Here is a 23,408-nt window from a genome sequence, read left to right as displayed (position 1 = left end):
TTTTTGGGACTCCAGAGATCAGAGAAATCTTAGAAAGCAAATTTGGTTTTATGCCTGAAGTCAGTATTTGTTCCTGTTACTTCATGAAAATTATAGATGATGGAAAATATCCAGGCTAAAATGCCTCTTATTAATGTTCAAGTGGCAGTGATTTAAATGTTGGAAGTCAGTTGTAACTGTGTGGTATTTTATAGCTTTTGTGTATGTAGTTCTTGTCTCTTGGATGGGTGACCCCACCTGCTTTGGTTCTCCCATACTTTATATATCACCAGAACTATGTAATTTTGAGATAGAAATAGTTAACTTCTGTCATACTTGTTCATCTTAGTGTCTTCAGAATATTTTGCTATTACTGTCAACCTATAAAAAACTCATCTATTGGCTTATAGTCCAGACTGAAAGTGTGAGAAGGAGAATCTTGATAACATCTCAGTTCTGGGCCCTTCAGAGGCTGGTAGGGTATTAAGTGAACAGTGTCTAAGCAGACCAGGAAGCAGTGGGTGACTTTGCACAGAGAGCTCTTTGTACAATAGGACTCTCTGCAATCACTGGCTGTGAGCTGTTTCCAACACAAAACAGTTCCCCTGTAGCAATAATGCTTTAATTCTGTGGTTAAGTAGATCATGGAAACATTTATTTTTCTGTTTCTATTCTTTTCAAGGGGCTAAAAAAGAAGGTGCAGCTGGATTCTTTAAAGGAATTGGGAAAGGCCTTGTAGGAGTTGTAGCCCGCCCGACGGGAGGCATTGTAGATATGGCAAGCAGTACCTTCCAGGGAATTCAAAGGTACTGTGCAAGAGGAAGTCCTCAAGTACTCCCCCTATGCTGGATACCAGGTGGTAAAGTGCTCCAGTATTGCCCCACAACTATTTGTTAAATACAAAAAGCAGGATGATATGTGAGGTTGAGGAATGTCCAGTAGCCTGTAACAAATATATTTTATGATGATGAGGAAATTGCTGCTTCAGAGAAGATGCTGCAGTGTGGTTGTTCAGGTAGACAATAACTAATCCATTTTTTCATTTTGCTCCTTCCACTGAGGAGAAATGTCTGTTAAATTTACTGTGAAAAACAGACCACTGAAATTTTCAGAGTAAAAGTTCCTAGTCTGAAATTCGGTTAGCAGTGCCCATCAGGGCCTCCTTGTGTTTTAATGGGACCTTTGGATAGTGTGTTAATAAACATGAGAACCCTTAGTAACTTATCTGCATTTGGGAATAAACTTTTCCAGCTTTTTCTGTAGCTGTTCAATTGACTAGTGCTACTTTTGATTTCTTATTAGCAGTGTGTCTTTACTATTTACATCTGCAGAGTACACAGGATGTGTAAGTGGGATGTGTGGCAAGTGAAAGACTGATTTCTAAAGATGTATTGGTGAAACTCAGGATTGTATTAAGCTTACCAGAATCATGTTGCACTGTCTATGGCAGGGTGGCAGAATCAACTGAAGAAGTGTCAAATCTCCGTCCCCCACGCCTCATCCGTGAAGATGGCATCATCCGGCCCTACAACAGGGTGGAAGCTGAGGGCTATGATTTATTTGAGGTATGTTTTGCATTGTAAACACAGTTAAAATTCTCTTTACAGAGTTTCAGTGTTCCATAAAGGATTAAGCTTCAATCAGTCTGTAGCAGTCATTATCTGAAGTAAAAATTTGCCCCAGCCTGTTTCATAAAGCATGCCTGGATAGCAGGAAGGCCCAGTGCTTGGAGTAAGCTGAATGCAAAATGGAAACTGGAGCATTGCTGTTCAGTGGTCTTCTCCGTTTTATGTTCACTTCTCATACTCTGAAAGGGGGTAGTAGGGTTAAAAATTATAGGGATTAATATTTAAATATGTGACAAACCCCCCATTTTGGTAGTTCCAGATGTTTGTTTTTATAACAAAGCTAAGGTTAGTTTACAGGCTAAGCAACTAAGCAATAGACCTTGAATTGTTTGGTTGTATCAGCAATTTAAAAAACCTGCATGTATTTTCATAATACTGCTGTTTGGTTTTTCCTTCTGTTGTTCATAATAGCAATCTGTCATAGCTACAGGCACTGTGTGGACATTTAGCCTGCTTTCTCATGTGGATGTGCCTAACATATGGAAGATGAACAACATGAATTTTCAAGTTCTTGATAGTCAGAATCTGGTTAATTTGTATTTTAGACTTTGTGTTCTTAATACTTACTTCTAAATGCTTATTCTGTTGATAAAAAGTTGGAGTAAAGTAACTGTCTACATTAACATTTTAAGACGAAGACTTGGATATTTGCTATTTGCTTGTACGTGGTGTTTTAATCCTTACACCCTGTTCTATTTCTAACATTTCTTTTCTTTCTCCTTCTCTCCTGGCATGCAGCAAGAACTGGAATAATGGAGTAAACATTTTCCATATTTCTTGTCTGTTTCTCTCATGGTTTTTCATCTGCCTTAAGTATTTAGATAAAGGGCATGATTGCATTTACCATGTCCTCTCCCCTTCTCAATCTTTTCTGTGTAGCGGTTGAATAAAGTGGTGTTTCATCTTGTCCAGGCTCAGAAAACAAACATGAATAACCATCTTCAGTAAGATTAGATGAGTCAGATGGGAGAGATAGGGAGGGTTAGTTTCCTGTATATTTATTTTTCTGAGGATGCTTAGCTCCTTATGAATGGCAACAACAGAAGGCACTTGGAAAAAAGAATCACGGTAGGTTAGATCCAGAGTTCATTTATTTATTGGTGCTCTCCTAGAGGTAGGGCTGTGGACAGAGGGGCAGAGGAAATCTTAGGCAAAATTTAAAATAGTGATAGAGAATAGACTTCTGGGAAAGTGCTTGTAATTTCAAATTTTTATAGAAATGCTGAGAAAACCTGTTGTGGTTTCTGTACCGTGCCATAGCCCTGACAGCTACACATCTGCTGACCCACTATGCCTTCAAATTACTACTGCTGGTTCTTTATGAATTTGCTCAGTTAAACATACAGCTAGCTTAGTTGACTCTGGCTTTTATTCAGAGAATCTTCAGGGGCTTTACTCTTCAACATCAAAAATAAGTATAAACTTTCAGCTTATAACTGACACAGTTAACCTTCAGTTAGCAGGAATTTACACTCACGCACACATGTATAAATAAGTATATATGTATTTCTATACTAAGTAATGCCATAAATCTCATTACTAATACAGCATCTTAGAAATTAGCAAGCTAAGCTTAACAAGCTGTTGTCAGAGCAAATTTTTTTGCCTATTATATGGGGAAAAATGTTGAACAGAAGCATCTTTGCTGGTAATGCCTTTTAGAATGTAATGGTCAATTTAAAATTATTCAAAACAACATTTAGTGATTTTTTTTTGAGGATTAAATAAAATTGAGATATACTAAGTAGGCCAAATTTTTTTCTTCTTGAGTTTTTTGGATTTTTTTTTACTATGTTTTTACCTCTAGCAAGAAGGAAAAGGTGGCACAATCAACACAGAAAATTTGATATTATGCAGTTCCTCCACATCTGCTATTTGTATTTTTCTTAAGAGGTGTAGTTTGGAATGGGATACAAACCAGGAATAGATCCTCTGTACAGTTCACTAAATACAGTTGGTTTCTTTCAACAAGTCACTTAATGGAATACAGGAGAGGTTGAATTTCTTGATTTTCATGCTAGAGGTCAGTGTTCGGAAGGCTTTGTTTTCTAGTGTAAGTTAGCAAGCAATGTAAAGCAAGACAGGACAGTGTCTTTACATGAAATTCAATATTTAATGAAAAAAAATGAGTCAGAAAGTCAGTCCTACGTGCATTTACAAATTTAATCACAATAGGTACAAGTGCTGCTTATTTTAGGATCCAGTTTTGATCCTGTAGTACAAGTAGCTCAACCAGGACCCACACCTTCTCACCTACTTTAACTACATTTAATGCATATGTTCCTTTAAAATAAATATAGGCTCATGGAGTGGAAACCTTGTAAGGTTACCTTAAGGATCAGATGCCTCAATACCATCCAGTGATTGGATGGAAAAATGTTTTACTTAATTACTTTTGTGTGAAATGTAGGCATTAGAGCTTGACTTAGAGAAGTAAACATGTAGGTTTTAAAAGAAAAGGTGCTTATTCCACAGGAAAGTGGGGGTTTTGGTGCAAACTGAGGACCACAGCCAGGTGGAGTAGATCAGCTGAGTTGTGTAAACTTGTTTCTGCAGTTCCTTGTCCCAGAAGTGCAGGGTGTGGTCTCTGTGGGCTGTGTAGGGATGTGCTCAATCAGTCCCAAAGCTGGGGGTGGGATGTGCCATGGTGCAGGCTGGAGCTCAGCTCGTGGGCCAGGCTGGGCAGCACACGATGGCTTTTGTTACTCATAAACGTACAGCGTGCCTGCAGAACTCAAAGGGCAGCTCTAGGAGAATTGTTTTCCAAGAAATCAATTCTTAACAGTTTTAATTATGGTCTGAGGAGTGTTGGAGCTGAGCTTTGCTGGAGCAGGTGCTGGGAGCCTTTGGTGTGGTGGGGCTGTGCCTGTGCTGGCAGGGCTGTGCCCGGCGGGGGCTGCTGCTGGCCCAGCTCCTCAGGGCTGCCATGATGTCACTCATACATTATTCAATGCCTGTGGCATTACTTTGTTTCATTTCCCAGTTAAAGCATGGAGCTTTATAAAGAATGCAGAACACCTCATGAATAATTGAGGCAGGGTGGTGAGACAGTGTTGTGTGGCAGAGCATAGACTATGCTGGAAACTGCAGATTCTATTTCTGCTTGACTCACTGTTCTGCTGTGTAAATTTGCATTGGTTCTTTCATTTCCATGTAAAATAAGAATGAGTTAACTTCTTCAAAGTGCTGTAGTATGCTCATAAAAATAACAGCTTTTGATTAAGATGTCTAAATTTTAAGAGTGTGCAGATCATGGAGTAATTTACATCAAGTGCAACCTCCTTTTTACATAATGCCACCACCATTGTGCTGGCATCCATCAGGTGTATTGAGAATAGCTCACAAATACTGCATCTTTTAGGCACAGGCCTCAGTGGGAACTCTTGCTTTGGTAACATATTGCATGTAAAATCTAAAAATACTATTGGGATTGTTTCTGAAGTTATGAGAAACAGGCTTTCTCTCCAAAGCTTTGAGTTTGAATAGAGAAACATGCTTATGAATAAATCTGTTTAAATATGTGGCATGCCTAATTTCTTCATATTCAACAAAAGGATTCAGAATATGGATTGCAGCCTTTGAATTGCAGTCTTTACATGGTGGTGGGTTTTCTATTTCTTCAATTTTTTTACTTGTTTTTGAAACAGCTAAGATTCAGGTATAAAATGTGAGTTCATATTTTCATATTTTCATTTTAGTCATATGCTGCCTTGTTTCTTCTAATGTTTTGAAGAGGCTTTGAGATAAGCAGTCTTTCTGGCATCTTTTTTTCCTTTCATGTACATTGTACAGTTTCAGAAATTTTTGAGATGGTCAGAAAGGGATATTTTTTATAGAAGATGTTGGTTGACCCTATGGTTTTACTTACTGAAAAATGCTGGATTAAAATGTATTTCAAAACATAGCATCACTAGAGCAAGACCAGGAAAACATTATGCTGTTGATTTCAGCTCTTGAATATACATCCACTTTTGAGATTGAAGAATTTTTTGGGAGTCAGTTGTGATGTATGATGATGCTTTAAGATATTTGTTGAACTTTTGAATATATGAAAATAAAATGCAAATATAAAAAAGTCAAACCTTCTTTTAATTGATTCTTATGTAAGCTGATCTTTCAATTTTGCCTACTTAAACTACATAGAATTAAACCTGTTAATCACAGGCAGACAACTGTGGAGTCAAGTGCAGCCTCTGTTGTCATCTCATTGGTTTTTGGGTCCATCTGAGGAAATAAAAAAGAAATGGCTATTTACAAGAATTAACTAAAAACCTACTGAATTCTTAGTCCTTCCTCTTTAGGTTGTTGTTACTAGTTTGTCGGAAACTTGAAGAATTTACTGTTATAGAGGCTGAATTCCACAGTAACAGCTGGATTTCAGTAAAATGAACTGAAAGTCATCCTACTTTGCTCTGAAGAATATCAAACCAATTTGGGGGCACCCATTTGCTAAAGGTTGATCTGAAGGGTGTGCGTTCTGCATCCAGGCATTCTTCCTTATGTTTCCCCATGTTTCTACACAGGAGCTGCCCATTTTCCCTTAAAACAGAGTGTAACATAAAAAAAGTGCTTGGAGAATACTAAGCTAATATGCATTGACTTTAATTTTTGCTAATTAAACACTATTTGTGTCTTTTTTTAAAGACTTATTGCATATTAGGACAACCAGTAGTTGACACAGATTTATTCTCATACTCACTTTGAGGCTGGGTTCCCACTGGGAGCATGTTATTAATTTCATACTTTTATCTTTTTCTGCATGATGTTTTGATGTGAATTCCTTTCCCACAGACGTGTTCAGGTATCACTCTGTGAGTCTTGCTGTCTTTAATCCAGTGTTACTGGGAGCTTGATGTTGGGGTGACTGTGAGCCTGTCTTCTGTGCTGGTCTGTGTTGTTGATGGAATATTGTAATCCTGGTGACATGGTCTAGGAAACATTATACTTTAGTCAAAGAGTATGTACAGAATGGGAAATCTGAAAAAAAATCAAAGAATAATTACAAAAAATCCTAGGAGCACTTCAGTACTTTATTTCAAGACTTTTTCTGTATTTATAGGTTGTCACTTGAGTTGTGGTTGCCAAATCAAAATGTGATGAGCAATTTAATCTGCTCTTTCATACACCTTTGTATTTTGTGTATTGAATAGTCATATCTGCTCAGTTCAGAAGCCTGATTTTGAGGTGCATTGAGAATTTGTATCTTGATAGTTTCTTTCTGAGGGTCTGAGTCATGTGCCTTATAAAAATGCATGACCTTTGCAGGGTTTTCACTCTTGAATGAAGCCTGCAGCATGGGCTGTAGCAGAATGAACATTATTAAACAATTGATAGCACAAAAAGGAAAGCAAAGCTGAAGAAATAGTCTGGTACAGCAGTGTCAGTGTTCTACCTTTGAGTGGAATGGATCAGACTTCTCAGTGACTCAGCTTCAGGACTGAGAGCACTGTGAGAACCTCCCTTTAAAGACCTAACACTGAGGTAACTTTTCAGAAGGCTTTTGAATTCAAGACACCAATTTGATTTGTGGTTTTTGGTGTTTTGTGTTTTGGTTTTCTTTAATTTGATTTTTTTTTGTGTTGGTTTGGGTTTTTTGTTTGTTTATTTCTGTACAGCCCCAGAATTGTTTTCTGTTTCTGTTTCAGAAGTTGCACATCAGGAAGTTGGAAAAAGAGGTTTATCGATATCACTGTGCAATTCCAAGAGGCAGAAGAGCAAATCTTATTGTTACCAACAGGTATTGAATTTTGAATGCTTTCTAAGGGCTTGACATGATTTCAACTTGGGGATTAGACATCTGGTTAAGTCTAAACTGATGGCTATTCCCTGCCTGTCTATTTTCCTTCTCTCTTTACTTCTTTTGGGTTTTTTTTTTATAATATTTTATTTTGTTTCTTTAATGGAAAATGTGATTTAGTTGTGATGTTAGAGCTGGATACTAATTTGGGAAGATGGTTTACTCTGAGATCAGAGACCCTTTCATCATAGTGGAGGGAAATATCTTTTTCTTTTCTCTTCATTTTTGATTTTTCAGATTAGCTTGTTATAAGTGTTTGCAGTCAAGCTAACAGTTTGATAATACATGTTTATAATCTTGTTAATTAAAGAATATTCTAAATGAAGCCATAAGTCTACTAGCATGAAAATTATTATTTAACTCATCTGACAAGTTTTAGAATCCAAGATGTTGGCAGTCCTGAGTCGGAGGACTCAAAATTTTCTAAATATGTTTAGATAATGAAAAGGATTATGATCTCCACATCCCACAGGTCACCAGTTTGCACCTTGCCTGAATGTATGAGAGAAGCTCATCCATAATAAGACCATGGAGCTTTCCCAGTGTGATTTTTTAAATAATGACCAGCCCAGCTCAGAATTCAGGCTGCAGATGGACAAGATTTCAAGGCCATGAATGATAATTGGGCAATTTAGTTGTTTGCAGCCTTAGCTAAATGTGCATTTCTCTCCTTAGCCCAGTCCTTGGCCTGCTCATACTGTGTGATGTCTTAGATCATCTATGGCTTTTAAAGACCAAGTGATTGTCTCAGAATGCATTAAGGAAATGTGGGTCCACTGTGGCTGAGTGGATACTTGTAATCCACATAGAAAATGCCTTCTTAAACAAATGCTCTCATTTTGTTTAGTTTTTCTGAAGTAAGCTAGTCCCAGGGAGAAATTGAGTATGAACTTTTTTTTTCCTTGAACAGGAGAGTGATATATGTGAAAGAAGTGGAAATCATAGGCCATTTAACAACAGAGTGGGACTACTTATTTGAAGAATTCACACGTTATCCCTCCTATGAAGCAAATATTTTAAAAATTACTGTTTGGGTAAGAATAGCATGTAAATTTTCTTCTATTTAATTCTCACTAGAGGTCCATACGTGCTTTTCACTTATTTATCGTTCTTACTGCTAACTAAGGGACTATGTGACAGGATTTACTGAAAGTTTCTTGGAAGTATGACAGTGGGGTTGGACAGAGACCATGTTGAAATCTCACCTGAAGTTGGCATTCAAACCATTTATGTATGAGATTCTGCATTCTTGTTTTGTGAGTCATCTGAAGCACATTTTTGTTCCCCTCTGCAGCAGGATCAAAAGATGTTCCAAAGAAAGGACAGTACAGGTCATGAATGTGTAAAGACTGTTCAGCTTTGGGATGAAGCTACAGCAAGGGTATGTATTTTTTTTTAAATTTAATCTTCTTTTCTTATTATATTGTTAACAGTTGTTGAAACTCAGCATGTAAAAAGATGTTAATGTCCAGAGACTTGTTAGAGAATAGGCTGCTGTGCCTGAGGACCATTTACCATACTTTTGTGTTGAAAAATGTGTTTTACCAAGAGTATGATGAGACCAGACAGTCCAAAGCATTCAAGAGAGTTTATGCAATAATAATTTAATGTTGAATGAAGCTACATAGTCTTAGGGTTTGTATGTTAAAGCTCATTAAATGAAAAATAATTCCAATATCTAGAGTGCTAGGTTGTATTAAATTCCCTGTAGTCTGTAGGATTCCACGTACCTCCTCGTTATTTCAAGATCACCTAGGTCAGTACAAGTGGACCTTGTATGCACAGGCTTATTTAGATTCCTCCCTCCTCTGTCCCCACACATGTTTTTTCTACCATTTATCTCTGAATGTTTGTTCCTATTGCTGCTAGGGAGGCTGGAATATTTTGTGAGCCTTCGTTCTTTGTTGGACCTTGTGGGTAAATTACCTTAGGTAATCCATCAATTTGGGTGAATTCCAGGGTACTTCAAGAATAAAAAATTTACCTAGGAAACCATGTGTGTGACTGTAGTGTTGTATCACATGATGGGAGAGGAGGTGTTCTCCCTGATACCAAATGTGAAATCAATTAGGTCCACAGTGTCTTGGAAGCATGCTTGAAATTGTAGCTGTAGTAAATGGCAAGTCAGCAGATGGAATCAGAATCAGGGCCAAATTGCCGCTATTAAATTGATTGAACCTCCTAAAATAATGGGTTAGACTAGGGAGGAAAAAAATTGCTATAATTTTGAGGCACTTTATATACTGGAAGAGTCTATCTTAGTTCTTCACTCTGTCTTGTCTAAAAATGTTCCTTCAGCTTTCTCTTACAGCATGTTGTCCAAATCACACTTGGCATTAAAGTAATTGAAATCCTTTTAGTTTCTCTGTATCTTAGTGGCATGGCCAAAGCTGGAGCATTGCACAACACAGGTCACACTAGAAGGAGTCTTCCTGGTGTTTAATTACCTTTTTTGGTATTATTTCCTAACTGCACTTTGCTTTGCTAATGTTTATGCTGGTATCTATACATTAAAAATAGATTTTTCTGCTCCCAACTGCAACACTACCCATTTACCTTTCATGGATTTCTGTTAATCACTTGAATATTGTGCATATGAATCAGGAGCTGAGTACCTAAATTAAACCAGCCTGTGTGTGTGCTTTTACATGTTTGTTGAATGTTGTTTTAGTAGCATCTTATGGAAGAAAAGTGCTACCTGCTTTAATTGTTGTTTGCTTTCACTGTGTTGTTTTGCAGAGGGTTTGTTGTGCCATTCAGGAAGCCCTGGCAACACGAAAACAGGAGAAGCTGGTGAAGAGAGCGTCCTTGCAGTTGAGGAAACCTTAAATGCTGTCTAATGACAGGATTTGTCGGGTTTGACACTTGGTATGCAATTTTCTCCCTAAAATTGATTAGAAGCAACATGGAAACATTGGGCAAAAAGTGAAAATAAAATATCTGAGGTCTTCTTTCGAAATAAGCAGCCATTAACACTTTAGTTTTAGGAGTTACGCATCTTTTGGAGGCAATTGGTTTCTAAAGCGTGCATTTCAGTTTAAAAATTACATTTTTTGATAAAATGTTCTCTCACTCTGAAATTTTATCTTCTGCCCTTTTAATGTCAGAGATTCTAAAATGAAGTGGTTATCTTATTTGCACTCTAAGGTAATGGTTTACAGACCAGTGGTTGTGGTTCTGGTGTTTTTTCAAATGAAGCACCTCTGTTGGTGATTGAAACAAATTAAGAGCTCTATTTCAGACAACATTCTCTTAAATAACTACACAATTTAGCTAGTATAATTTCATCTTTGAATGTTTAGTATTAGAAAATACTGCATTGAAGCAATGTAATAATTCCTATATATGAAAGAAGTAGGCTATTGCTGTCTGGAAATGTTTACTTTGAAATGTTGTCACATTGTAAATGAAAATCTGCACTTTAAAAGTGGAAAATATTATTCACCTGTCATGTGCCTGTTTATGGTTTTGGTTGTGTCACTGTAGCCTAAAGAATTCTCCAGGAGGAACAGCACACTGAGTTTAGCATTGTATGTCAAAAACTTAAATCTAAGAAATTAGCTCTCCTATTTCAGTGTACAGTTGCTCCACTGGAAGAATGCCATCTCATTGAGTTCAAACTCACTTCTGATGCAACGTTTTTGTTGCAGTTTCTCTTCCTGAAGGCTGTTAGCATTCAATTTAACACAACATTTAAACACAATGTGTATGTCTGGTATGAATAACCCCATGAACTTCCTTGAGACAAGTTCCATTCTTAACAGGAGGCCCATCCAGAGTGCTTCCATATCTTAAAAGCATCCATAGGTAAGTCAGGGCTAGAGGAGCAAACAGATTTGAGTTCAGTGATCAGTAAACTGGGAGGTTTTGCTGTCAGTCTTTGGCTGTCAAATCAGAAAACCAGTGTCTTTGCAAAAACTCGTGAAAATTTGACGTTCCCAATTTCCTTTTCTTGGAAACAATATTTTCTATTTCTTACTTCTGTTTTGTGCTAGATAACAGCTGTAGATAGAAACTTGATGAACTAAAATGACAGTATTTTTCTACAGATCCATACAGTGCACCAGGCCTGGATTTTTAAACTCTACACTTAAGGGCTGGTGCATTGTATAAATGCACTCTTAACCTGTTCCTATGAGCTCATCAAAGCTTGAAAGCTGAAGACATTTGAAAGTATGCTGCCAAACACAGAACTTGCAGAGAGCATTGCACACGATTTTATTGTTGTTGTATGCACATGGCTATGAATCCGCTTTGCTACAAGGGAAAAAATGTGGTACAGCCTTTAATTCTTGCTATCACCTGTTTTCTAGAAAGCTCTGCTCAAACAATAAATAAATTAGCTGTCCAGCTTGTATGTATATCAAGTTCATGTTTTAAAAAAAAAGACAATAAATTTTTATATGCAAGCATTTGTGCTATGATGTAAAGTTTTGTTTCTTCTCAAGTGCATTGATTTGCCTCATGTCACTGACACTGTAAGAAAACCATCCGAGCACAAAGGTACTGGAAAAGATCTTTCTACAGCTCAGCAGTTTCTGCATCTTGTATTCTGACATTTAGGGACAGTTGTATGAGTGCTGCCTCTTAATTCATACTTAAAATAGATGTCATTTCAGTCTACTTTGTGCATATCATGCATATCACAGTATCATGTGCCTATTTTTAGGTGAATTGGAGCTTAAAACAGTTCTGAAGACACCTTTCAGACTCCAGTCTTTTGCATGATTCCCTTGTATACTTCATGTTTTTGATAAACTTTCTGGCTTGAATTGTAACAAGGAGATATTTCATTTTTTCACTTTATATGTGATTAGGTTCAATGAAGAAACTTCCTATTTAAAATAGTCTGAAGAAAAGCAGTAGGTTTTGTTTTGAAATTCTCATCTTTGCAGTTTGGCTTGCTAGCTGTATTTGAGCTGGAAGATGACCTCCAGCTGGAGTGATGAATGACCTTCTTTACCACTTGGATCAAGAGGACATGAGAGAGGAATTCCATTTCTTGCTTAAATGAAGATGGATGTTTGGGATGAATAGGTCTCCAGTGCTTGTCCTGGGCTTGCCTCTAGTGTTCCATTCCACTTTACCATGTCTCCTTCTGTCTCTGCTTTGTTTTTAAAGTGCCCTTTGGCACAGCTGCATCCTCTGCAGATGCTGTTGACTCTACCTGAGCTTTGCTCTCTGATTTTGGGAACTTTCTTTTCCTGTTCCCTGCCAGTTCTTTTCCTTAAGCTGGTGCATTTGCTTGAAGTGCTGGCTGAGGAAGTTAAGGGACAAGGAGAGTCTCTTTTCTAATCCCTGTCTGTGTGCCCAGCAGAAGAACAAGTGCAGAACTCAATTCTTTTTGTATGATCTGTTGGGATAAGAGGGTAACACTATGTTTGCAGACAGTCTTGAGTGATGAATTTCAACCAGGTGCTGCGATGCAAGTGAAAAGCTTTTTTTCAAAGATTTGGGTGGGGTTAGTTTGTTTGTTTGTTTTTTTGTTGTTAGTTTTGTGTTTTGGTTTTTTTTAATTATCTGGTAACAAAATGTTTTTCTGTGCCTTGAAGATTTTATGCGTCTGTGAAGCTGTAGAGATGTTCAGTATTACCGAGCACACCAGGTTGCCAAGCTGTTGACATCTTCCACCTTTTCCTTTCAGTGAGCACCCAGAAGCTTTTTAAAGTCTCAAAAGCCATTTTTTACTGAATATTAAGACAGTAAAATTAGTGTTAATTAGAACTCTAAGCATTTAGGTCAGGCCTGGGTCCTTGCTTTACTTCTGTTACTCCTTTGCTTTCTGGCTCATTATAGGTTTCTCCAGCTCTTCAAAAGTATTTTTTTCACAAGGTGTGGGTGAATGTTTAGTCCTGGTGACTGTTTCTCAGTCTGTTGCTCCAGCTGTAGCCTCCTGAAACCCTTCTGAAACTCGCTCAGTCCTTTGTGTCATGCCCTCTGTGCCCTGGCATGCTCAGTTTTCCCCTAGGTAAAGAGCAGTACAGCCTTCCTCAGTGTAGATCTGTGACCTAGTAACCATTTAAAAAAGACACTAGCAGAAAAATGGTAATACAGTCAAGCTGCTTCATTGGAAAACACATGAATATGCTTGTGCTTACATTTTTAGAGCCACTTTATTCTTTACAAAAAGAGAGAATGATGTGAGAACTTCAGGAGTAGATAATGGCTGTATGTGCTTCTTCCCTGGATGGTGCTATCAATTCCACTTAACCACGAGCTTTAAGGAGCATTTCACTTTGATAATTTTCCTTGAGTTTCTGCCCAATCTGGAGACAAATAAATATTTACATGCTGAAATGTTGTATTTTAAAAATGCAATCAGCTTCTTTGCTAATTTCTTTCATGAGCTGGGTCCATTTTGCTGTTAACTATTCAAGGTGATTTTAAGCTCTTTCAATGAGAATTTTTAGTGGATTTTATTTAGACTTTTTCCTCTCAAAGTGACCCTGTATTCATTACTACTGCCAGTTATTCTCTACAGGATTACAATAAGCCAACCACTTACGAGTACTTGTGTGGAATTTTAAAGAAACAAATAGCATCACACCATGCTCAAAACCCGACTACTGCCAGTTATACTCTACAGGATTACAATAAGCCAACCCCTTACGAGTACTTATGTGGAATTTTAAAGAAACAAATAGCATCACACCATGCTCAAAACCCCTCAGATTGTGGGATATCATTGCAGATGTTTGCAGCCTGACTCCACGTGGTCCTGGACAGCACTCTCTGCCTGACTGTGCCTGGACTGTGCAGTCTCAGGAGATGCCTTCAAAGCCCTGCTGATCTGGGGTTCTCTCACAATAGGAAATCTAAAATACCCCCTCTCGCCACAACACCAAAGAAAATTACCCAGGAGAATTTGGAAAATTACCCAAAATTACCCATTTGTGTTTCCAGTGATAAAGTATATGCATCAGAAGAACTTGTACCTCTCACCATCACATTTAACCATTTTCTCAAAATTTGCAGATCCTGGAAGATTGTCTGTTTCTTTATAGGCACAAGTTAGGGAGTAGTTTACTAGTAAGAGAATAAATAGTTTTGAAGGGTATAAAGTGTGAAGTTGAAGGAGGGGATAAGTAATTCAGCTTAACAATCAAGTACCAATGTTCTCATTTCATAGCTGGCAGTAAATAAGCTTTTGTTGTCGTGCAGTAACACAGAGATTACAGTAGGTGTAGCCTAATCTTGGGCTGTGCTTGGCAACAAAGATTATTTATATAAGGGTACCTTGGGTCACTCAGCAGATTTAAAAAGAAAAAAGATTTAGTTGTAAAAGAGTAAAGTGACTTGTGAAAGCTTTTGAAACTGGCTAACATCTATTTGAAAAAATAATTCTTTCAACAGTTTAAAAGTCTCATTTCGTCAAACCTGAGTGTGAAGACTTAATTTGGAATAGATGCCCCAGTGGACTGACCAGAGAAGTTTTATCATAAGAAGCAAGTGGAGGGATTTGAGAATCAACACATACAGCTTCAAGTTTCATTGGAAAAATCAAAGCTTTTTTATTGAGCTTTGTTTACAAGCTGTTAAGCTTGTTTATTAAGATTTCCCGGACAAAGGTATGCTTTGGAGGGAGAGGGCAGTTCCCAGTTGAACCTGTGATTCCACATAGCAGGAGAAGGACAGATCAAAGTGGGAGGGGAAAGTTGTTTTACAATTAGATGTCTAGTTAAAATTGGTTCCAGGTATATGAAAATATCATTAGTTTACTAATGATCCTAATGCAATTCCACCCCTTGGATTATGGATCTTATTTGCACAATCACCAAGTAACAGTGAGGCAAATACACAGATCTCCCGACCTTACTATTTATTATCTCTGTGCTGCAATTTGCTTCTCTTTTGGATTTTTCTAGATATTTCTCATTAACTAGGGTGGGAGCTTAATCTAGTTACCTCAGTTGTCTGAGGGAGAAAAGCTGAAACATAAAAGCAGAAGTAACTCTTAAAAGGAAAAAACTGATCTGTTGAAAGGAACACGTGGATTTAAAACTTGATTCAGTTCACTGTATCTTTGCCCTTCCTGTAAGTCAACAAGTAAACCTCTAGTTTGACAACATTTTATATTACTTTTTATGAAATGAGATTGTTAATTTTTTATCTTGAGATTGCATAGATTGTTAATTATTTATCTTTAGATTGCATAGAGGCCAGGGGAACAAGGGAGATGGGAGGAACCCCATAATATTGACATGGTAGGTTGGGAATGGAGAAAGGTGAAAGCAGGATAGTGATAAATCCATGAGATGGCTAGGCCTTCTGAGGTAAAACCAATTTATTAGAAAGCTGATTTGGTATCCTGCCACAAATTGCTTTTATATCAATAATTGGGAAAATAGCTAGTTGTGATTACCAACAGCAGTATTAAAAACAGTAACTTTGTTAGATTTCAACAAGGAAAAGAATTTTTTCCTTGGGTTTTATTCAGAGAGATAGAGCCATTCCCAGGTACTTCACTGGAGTCAGCAGATAGAACACTGAAAATGCACTTTATTGTTAAAATGACAGCACTCAAATTCCAGTGCTGGTCTTGTGTGTGTATTGTTTTTAGACTCTGCTGTTTATCAGAGGCAAGAACAATAAAGATGTACAGGTCTCCAAAACACTTGTCCAAAACAAAAGGCTTGGAATGTAGGGAAGCAGTTTGTGCACTAAGTAATGGAGTGAGTTTCCAGGGATTTGAAACATCTCCCCACCAGGTGTGACATACATTCCTCTCACATGTGATAAAAGCTTTATAGCTAAATCACTGAGCTGTACAGGTCTAGTCTCTGCACTGATAAATGTGGCCCTGAATCTGCCCTTGGTTTAGTTGATGTATGAGGACTGGGTTGTGCTTATAAAGCTTCCCCTTGTGTTTGTCATCTTCACCTCTGGCTGTGCTTTCCCTTTCCCTGCTGGACAGAAATTTGCTGTTGACTTTGCAAGATCTATGACATTACATTAAGGTGCTCATAAGGAATCCAAAAAGACTTCTGCAACTGAGCCCATAGAGTTGTTGCAGGTTAATTGTCAGTAAAAGCAACACAAAGGGATATAATCAAATAAGAAAATGAAGGTTTAGTACAGTGAGAAACTTGGAACAGTTGAACAGCTAACTCTTTAGGACCTTCTCCACACTTTAACAGAGTGCACCAACCTTGAGTAACTGATGCTGATAAATATCAAAAGAAGACATTCTCTAAGTTGCTGTGAAATTTAAAAAATAAAACAGCATATTACTTAAAACAGCTTGGAGTTAATCACAAAGATATTTTAAAGTTGGACACTCACTGTAACACAGTAGAAATCTGTGTGGAGTGACGCAGATGAGTGTGGCAGGGTTGCAAATGAAGGGATGCTGCTGTAAGTTGTTGTTCCAGTAGTTACCCACAAGGTGGGGGAATGAACCTTTGTATTTTACTGCTGTTGTCTTGCATCTTTCCTGCCCACCCTCCTCCTGCCTGGATTTTAAAATCACCTGCTTGATGTGGTCAATGCAGAGCATGGAGCAGTAAATCAGAGCCTGTCAGGAGCTTTTCAAGCTGTAGATCCAAATCTGGAGTTTTACAAGTGTTGAAAAAACATACTACAATGACCATTCACAAGTTACTTCTTATTTGTACACAGTGTAATAAAGAATCTGAGGTGGTGCAGATTTCTGTGGGTACAGATTTCTTTAGTGGGCAATGTTTTAGTGTAAAAACTTTTCTGTGTGGTTTTTACTTACGTGTTCATTCTGTTAATGGTATTATTGATCTGTAGGTGGCTGTGTAACAGACAATGTCCTATTTTCCCCTCTCTGTATCTGGTAAATTCAGAGAGATCTAAGACAGCCCAAGAAGCCATCAGAGAACTCTTTAGCTAAACAGCACAAAGTACACAACCCTGTTAAAGTTAAAAAGCAGCCCAAGAAGCCATCAGAGGACTCTAGCTAAACAGCACAAAGTACACAACCCTGTTAAAGTTAAAAAAATCTAATTTTTCTTAGTACTTTATGGTGGAATCTACACCTGTTTCAAATAGTATTTAAAAATCTAAGAGTAATGCAAACAAAACAAAAATAAAAAATCAGAAATATTCTTCTGTATTTTGGTCATGGCTTCTGCTTCTTTCTTTAGAAACTGCCACAACAAGCTTTTGATAAAGAAAATAAGTCCTCACTCAGCTTGTGTGGTTCAGTTGTAGGAGCCATTCTCACACCCCTGAGCTTCCAGGGCTCAGAGTGTCATGGATGTTCCTTTGCAGCATGCAAGAACTTCAGATGCATAAATTGATTTGCCCTTTTTGCGTCTGTATTGTTTGTTGCAAGTTTCTTTCTTTGTCTGGTTTTAGGATCCTTTCCAGTTCCTTCTTTCTAAAGATCCCTTCCCAATTCTTTGCAAAGTAAGGCTACCTAAATGTTTCATAATTTGGCTGGATTTTTTACAGGCAAAAAAATTTTCGTGAGAGAAAATATTCCTGGAAGGGCTTATGGGAAAAAAACACCGTCTTGATTAGGGGAATTACAGTAGGGGAAATACACATTTTAAACCAGATTATTTCTGGTATTATCAGGCAAAGAGTGCTCTCTGTGCTGGATTCTGAGGCTGCTCACATCCTCCTGCCGTCACTCACAATTTCCTAACCTTGTAGCATTTAGGGCTTGCAGGCCAGGGCTGGGAACTGAGGAGAAGGCAGGAAAGAGGGAGATGAGGCACTTGAAATGAGATTTCTGCCTTACTCCTTTGGTAGGCTCTGCCCAGCTGCTCTCATCCTAGCCAGGAGGAGAAAATACCTTGGGACTTTGTGGCCCAACCAACTTAGCCAGCAAGTAACAAAGATTGTATTTTAATTCCCAATTTGGCCTTTTGTATTCGTGGAATTCTGCTGGACATTGTGTCTGGGTTAATCTCTGCCCTTTTTTGGGGAAAGGTTAAGGCCTCCATTAAAAGACAAACTGAGCCAGCTGTGGTAGCACTGACACACTTGAGATAACCTGACTAACAAATTCTGGATGGCCTCTGAGCCATCTGAGAATGAGGCTCATTCGGGACTAATCTAGTGAAATTTGAAGGATTTGGGAGCTTAGAACAAAGGAAGAATGAAAGAGAAACCAAGAGAATGAAAAGTGAAGAAATCTGACTAGGCCAAGACAATTGAGAATCGTGTTCTGACTCCAGTACTTGCTCTCTGTGATCTGTACTCACAAAGTATAAAACCTAGATGTCACAAACATTTATATTTTACTTGTAAGATGTTCTTTAAAACTTTGCTTTTGATAGAGGTAACAGTTTTTTTTTTTGGTTATAGATAAAAGTCAATGGATGAATTTTTCAGGTGTGCTCTGTAGATGTATTACATGTTCTGACTCTAGCTCTTATGTTGCTGTTTCATTGTAAAAGTTAGAAATGCTAAAGAATTAGTACATGTCGCATGCTAAAATGAGGAGTTTCATTTGAATGAAGTTTTAATTGAAAAGTGATTCATTTTTACAGTGTTTCCATTTTTGTTGACACTGAAGAATTGAGTTTCAGAAAAGAAATTAAAAAATTTCATCTGGAAGCTGAAATAGTCTGGTTTTGAAGTGTTCCAGTGTTGTCTGATATGAGGTTCAGAGGCTTCATTGGTTCTGTTCTTTTCTGGGTGTTGAGGTCTGTGCCCAGCTTCTGGGGCAGATCAAAAATGCTCCCACTGGCAGAGTGGAGTCTGCCAAAAAATGCCCCAAAAGCAGAGGCAGGCAGCGAAGAAAGGAGTGTGACATTCTAGCAGGGAGGCTGTTGGCAGGCTGGCTATTGATCCATCCAGCAGCAGATACACAAGTGTGGCATTTCCAAAGGCCCCTGCCAGATGAGTGAAAGTAGGCAGTTAAAGCTCCAAGTCCTTGCAATGACATTAGTCAGACAGATGCCAGTGGGCAGTAAATAGGCCATGATTTAGGATCCAGTCACCAGTGTACCTAGTGAAGATAAATTGATACAAAAGCTTTGCAGGATGAAGTCTGTCCAAGGTGTGAGCATACCTATGCACTTGGGAGCAGGGCAGCTATCCAGTGGCTTTCTGAGGAGATTTGGGAACAAAGACATCTTCACATTTCATGTTTATAAATATACAAAGAAAATGGTGGGGGAGCACAGCATGTATCTGAACTGGGGGCACCTGAATTTCTAACAGTTCAGTTAAGAGACTTATTGTGCATTTTCATTGGAACCTGAAATAGATTCAGTTCATGAGATACAAAGCAATACAGGACAGAAGAGTGGCATTGTCCTTGCAGCACAGGTGAATGCTTTTATTATCAGCTTTTCTTGAGAAAATATACTTCTCTTTAAGCATCCAGGTGGAGATCATACCATAAGTGATTGCCTGCATAATATATTACTCACCTGTTCCAGGCCTACTCTGTTACAGGTGATAAGGGCTTGGGAAAAATCTCTTATAAATAAGACAATTATAAACCCCATTTTTAACATTCACTCTGGACTAAAATGGGGAGGGGAAAGCACAATATAGTCTTACATTTCTTTCATAAAGTTACAGTAAATGCTGAAAGAGTGGATCATAGGGAAAATGACTTCTGTATTGAAACTTGTAAATACTAAAAGATTTGTGTGAATGATGAAGGTGCCTTGTGCTAGTGAGTACTGATTCATATGGTCTGTATTAGGATATAGTAGTGATGTTAGAATATGAAATTAAGAGAGCTTTATGTCTTTTGCAATCCTGTCAGCTTATAGAAGCTAAGTGACATACAAGATGAGGTATCTGAGACCTCCAAAGAAGTTGTGACAAGAATAGTGTATTATGGAGCATAAAAACCATTTTGAGCTTGGAACATTGGAAAGCTGTGAGAGTAGCAGACTTCTGCAACAAGACATATGGAAGGTATCTTAGCCACTTGATAAGCAATGCTGTAGCCACTGATGACAATAATTTAAGGTTTTCTTTCCCAGGTGGTTGACTTAGGCTCTTGCTTTTCACTGGGAAAGGCAGAGCTGGGGATGACAGTGCTACTTTGGGGTTGGTGTGCAGTTGCTGACATTGACTTTGAGGGTGTCTTACAGCAGAGTTTTTATGTGCTTTTTAAAGCCTCACCCTTAAACACTCTGGCTTCCCATCTGGCAAGCAGGATTGCAATGCTTTTGTAGCTGACTGGTATTTGATGTTTAAAATTGTCAAGTAATCAAATGTAATTAATGTAGATACTGTTAACTCCAGTTAAATCTCTGTTCAAGTGATTCTTCGCATTGACAGAGCACATATGTCAGTAACAAGGGATGATAGATGTTTGTTGGTCCTTTGATGTTTTATAAACATCAGAAATACTAATCCCTTTACACATGCTCATTTTGGCTGATGCTTGTTAACTAAAACATGCCAAATATATCTCTCTGCATACACCTTGCCCCTCACTCTTGTAACAATTAGTTAGAGTTCCTGTGGGGCACTTTAAAATACAATAATAATTGCTGCTCAATATTTTAATAAAAACATTCCCTGAAATCAGCTGAATTATGTCAAACTGGATGTTTTTTTTAAGAAATAGGTTTAAAGACAAAGTGATTCTTTGCTATCTAGACCTCCTACTCACTGCTTGGTCAGATCTTGTTCTCTATTAGAGCAGCACACAAAAATTGGAATAGTTGTTTTTTGAAATGTTGTTTTTTTCAATCCTAGTAAAAAGCAAAAGTTGCAAACATAAGAATTTTTTGCAAAGCTGATTGGATCTCTTGAACAAAACCTCTCAGGGATGGCACGAAACTTAAACACAAGGACTTGTTAGCCTTCCAAATAATGTATGCAAAAACTTAGGAAAGAGTGTTCCTGTTCAATTTTCATAAATGAAATATTGTGTTATTATTTTGTTAATGGGAGGGAAAGGAGATTATTTAAAAGGGTAAGTATGTTGACACACTGATTTGAAGAAGAGTTGCTTGGGTTCAGTTAAGAAGTGAGATGAAAACAAGAGACTTCTGTCCCTTTTCCCTCAACGAAGAACAGTGACACGTCAATCAGAGCAGCAGCCTCCCTCATTCCAGGTAACCATATGCTGATGGAACTTTTCATTCTTTGATTGTATCATGAAACCTTCAAAACTTAGTGGTTTTGTCCTAATGGATGCTGAAGGAAAAAGTGAAAAAGGTATTACTGGAACAGGAGATTAGATTTTTTTCATAGCTGGGTTTTAGATTCAACCTGCTCCTCTTACATTTTCCTATTAAGCCTTAGGAAAAAAAATTGTCTGCTGAATATGTCAGTCTTTGCATGATACTGTGGAATGGAGAACATGAGGCAATGCTGAATTCTCCTCAAGACACCAGTATTCTAGAGAGGCTGGAGTTATATTTCTCCTGTGTGGGTGTTTGAGCATTTGAATTGGCCATCTGTAGGGACAGCAAACTGCTTAAACTTTGTTTTCTTTGTGAGATATTTCTGTAACAGTCTGAGAATTAAAACAGGGTTCTGATCTGTAGAGGAAATGGAGATGGTTAGCTCTGTCTTTTCTAAAAAGATATAATGCTTATCTAGAGAATTTTCCTAAAAGCTTTAGAAGCATAGTAAATAAAAGCATGGCATGTTTTAAGGTTATATATAACATCAGAAGTCTTTATTTTGTGCATTTGGAAGTCTACATTGAGTTAGTTAAAATCATAGCTCTGTGATAATAAGTAAATTCCTCCAAAGATTTTTCACACAGTTTTAAAAAAGCCTTAAACTTTTAAACCCCCAAAATTACTTGCATGTTTTACTTGTTTCTATCTTCACTGTTGTCAATACTAAACCAGTGAGCACTGTTTATTATACCTTCAATCTGACTAAACATGCTGAAATTCACTTTCTAAGCCATTTATTTCATATGTGCTATAAGAAAACTGGCTTCTGCTCTGATTATGTATAGTTTTCCCCGGACTTATTTCTGGTTCACAATGAAGCTCCCAGCATTTCTCCTGTGTAGTTTCTACAGATGTCCATTAGTGAGCCATCATGATGTGTAAAAGCTCCATGGCCTGCCCAGCTACTGCTTAAGTTGAATAGTTTTCATGAAAAACCCTCAATTACAGAGCTTTCTGCTTGTGACAGTTCCTTATCTGTCTCAATTGTCTTTCTTTCCAAAGAGACAATGATTTAAGATTTGCTCTAAACATAATGTAAATGATGGATGGTACCTGACAGTTGCCATTGTTTATCCAAACAGAATATTATGTGCAGGAAGGTCTGAACAGTCACTCTGGGGTTCAGTTCTGTTTTGGGCTCAATCTAGTTTTGTACACAGTGTGCGTTTTTCCTCTTGACCACCAAGAAAGGTGTTTTTCAGTGGTGTTCCTTCTCAGTAGGAAGTCAGCACTAGCAGTTCTAAGAAAGACGTTCTGATAACAAATTTTAACTATCTTGCAAGAACTTTGTTGCTCAAAACAAGCCTATGGAGGGGCTGATGGTGTTAATGAATACTGATTATAAAATTACTTTAGAAACAAATTTTCCATGGTTTGGTATTCAATTCCTTGTATTCTATCTGTGTTCTGTGTTAGACCACAATTCTTGGCAGTGGCTCATTTAAGGAAACCCAGAAACATTGAGAAAGAACCAAGTTATCTTTTCCTCTGGTCATATTTATTTGAAATTTAAGTACTGTAGAGAGACAACTGCTGAGCAGTTATTTTTGTGAAGGTCTACATTTCAGTTGCACATAAGCAGCAAGAGTGGAAGCTGTCTTAGGGAGACATTATTCCACATGGAACAATCTGTTTGTGGAAAATATCTTCCAGGCTGGATCCTGCACTAGCCTGAGGAGAGAAGCTAGCAATCAGGTGCCATTTAGAGGGATTAAGGAATTAAATTCTGGTTTGTTTGCTTTGTTTTTGTTGGATGTTCATGTTTATTTCATGAAGTTCTATTAGCAGACTGTAGCAATTCGATCTTGGTTAATTTTCTATCAAATCTGTGAAAACAAGAGCACATGACTGGGTTTGTAGGAATATGAGCTTTTGAAAACCTATCAAGAATTTCCTTATTTCAAGGGAATGTTTGTTACAGTG

At 37.7% G+C, this 23,408-nt stretch overlaps 1 protein-coding gene across 2 annotated transcripts in view; it reads left to right on the top strand.

Moving 5' to 3' along the window:
* VPS13C (vacuolar protein sorting 13 homolog C) overlaps window positions 1-11,808 on the top strand; it is a 76,373-nt gene extending 64,565 nt beyond the window's left edge. Inside the window, exons 78-83 of one of the 2 annotated variants that reach the window (XM_041468891.1) lie at window positions 662-785; window positions 1,430-1,544; window positions 7,253-7,344; window positions 8,315-8,438; window positions 8,699-8,785; window positions 10,144-11,808. In XM_041468891.1, coding sequence (XP_041324825.1) covers window positions 662-785; window positions 1,430-1,544; window positions 7,253-7,344; window positions 8,315-8,438; window positions 8,699-8,785; window positions 10,144-10,233 — 632 coding nt within the window. In that variant the 3' untranslated portion in view covers window positions 10,234-11,808. Of the gene's footprint in view, window positions 1-661; window positions 786-1,429; window positions 1,545-6,872; window positions 7,089-7,252; window positions 7,345-8,314; window positions 8,439-8,698; window positions 8,786-10,143 lie in introns of those variants that run through there. The other variant, XR_005955267.1, reaches the window with a different exon arrangement.
* Window positions 11,809-23,408: the final 11,600 nt, after the last annotated feature.

This window comes from Pyrgilauda ruficollis, unplaced genomic scaffold, assembly GCF_017590135.1.
Source record: "Pyrgilauda ruficollis isolate IOZ18807 unplaced genomic scaffold, ASM1759013v1 scaffold23, whole genome shotgun sequence".
Taxonomy (NCBI): domain Eukaryota; kingdom Metazoa; phylum Chordata; class Aves; order Passeriformes; family Passeridae; genus Pyrgilauda; species Pyrgilauda ruficollis.
Note: the sequence above shows the minus strand (reverse complement) of the source record. Positions and strands in the feature narration are given on the sequence as shown.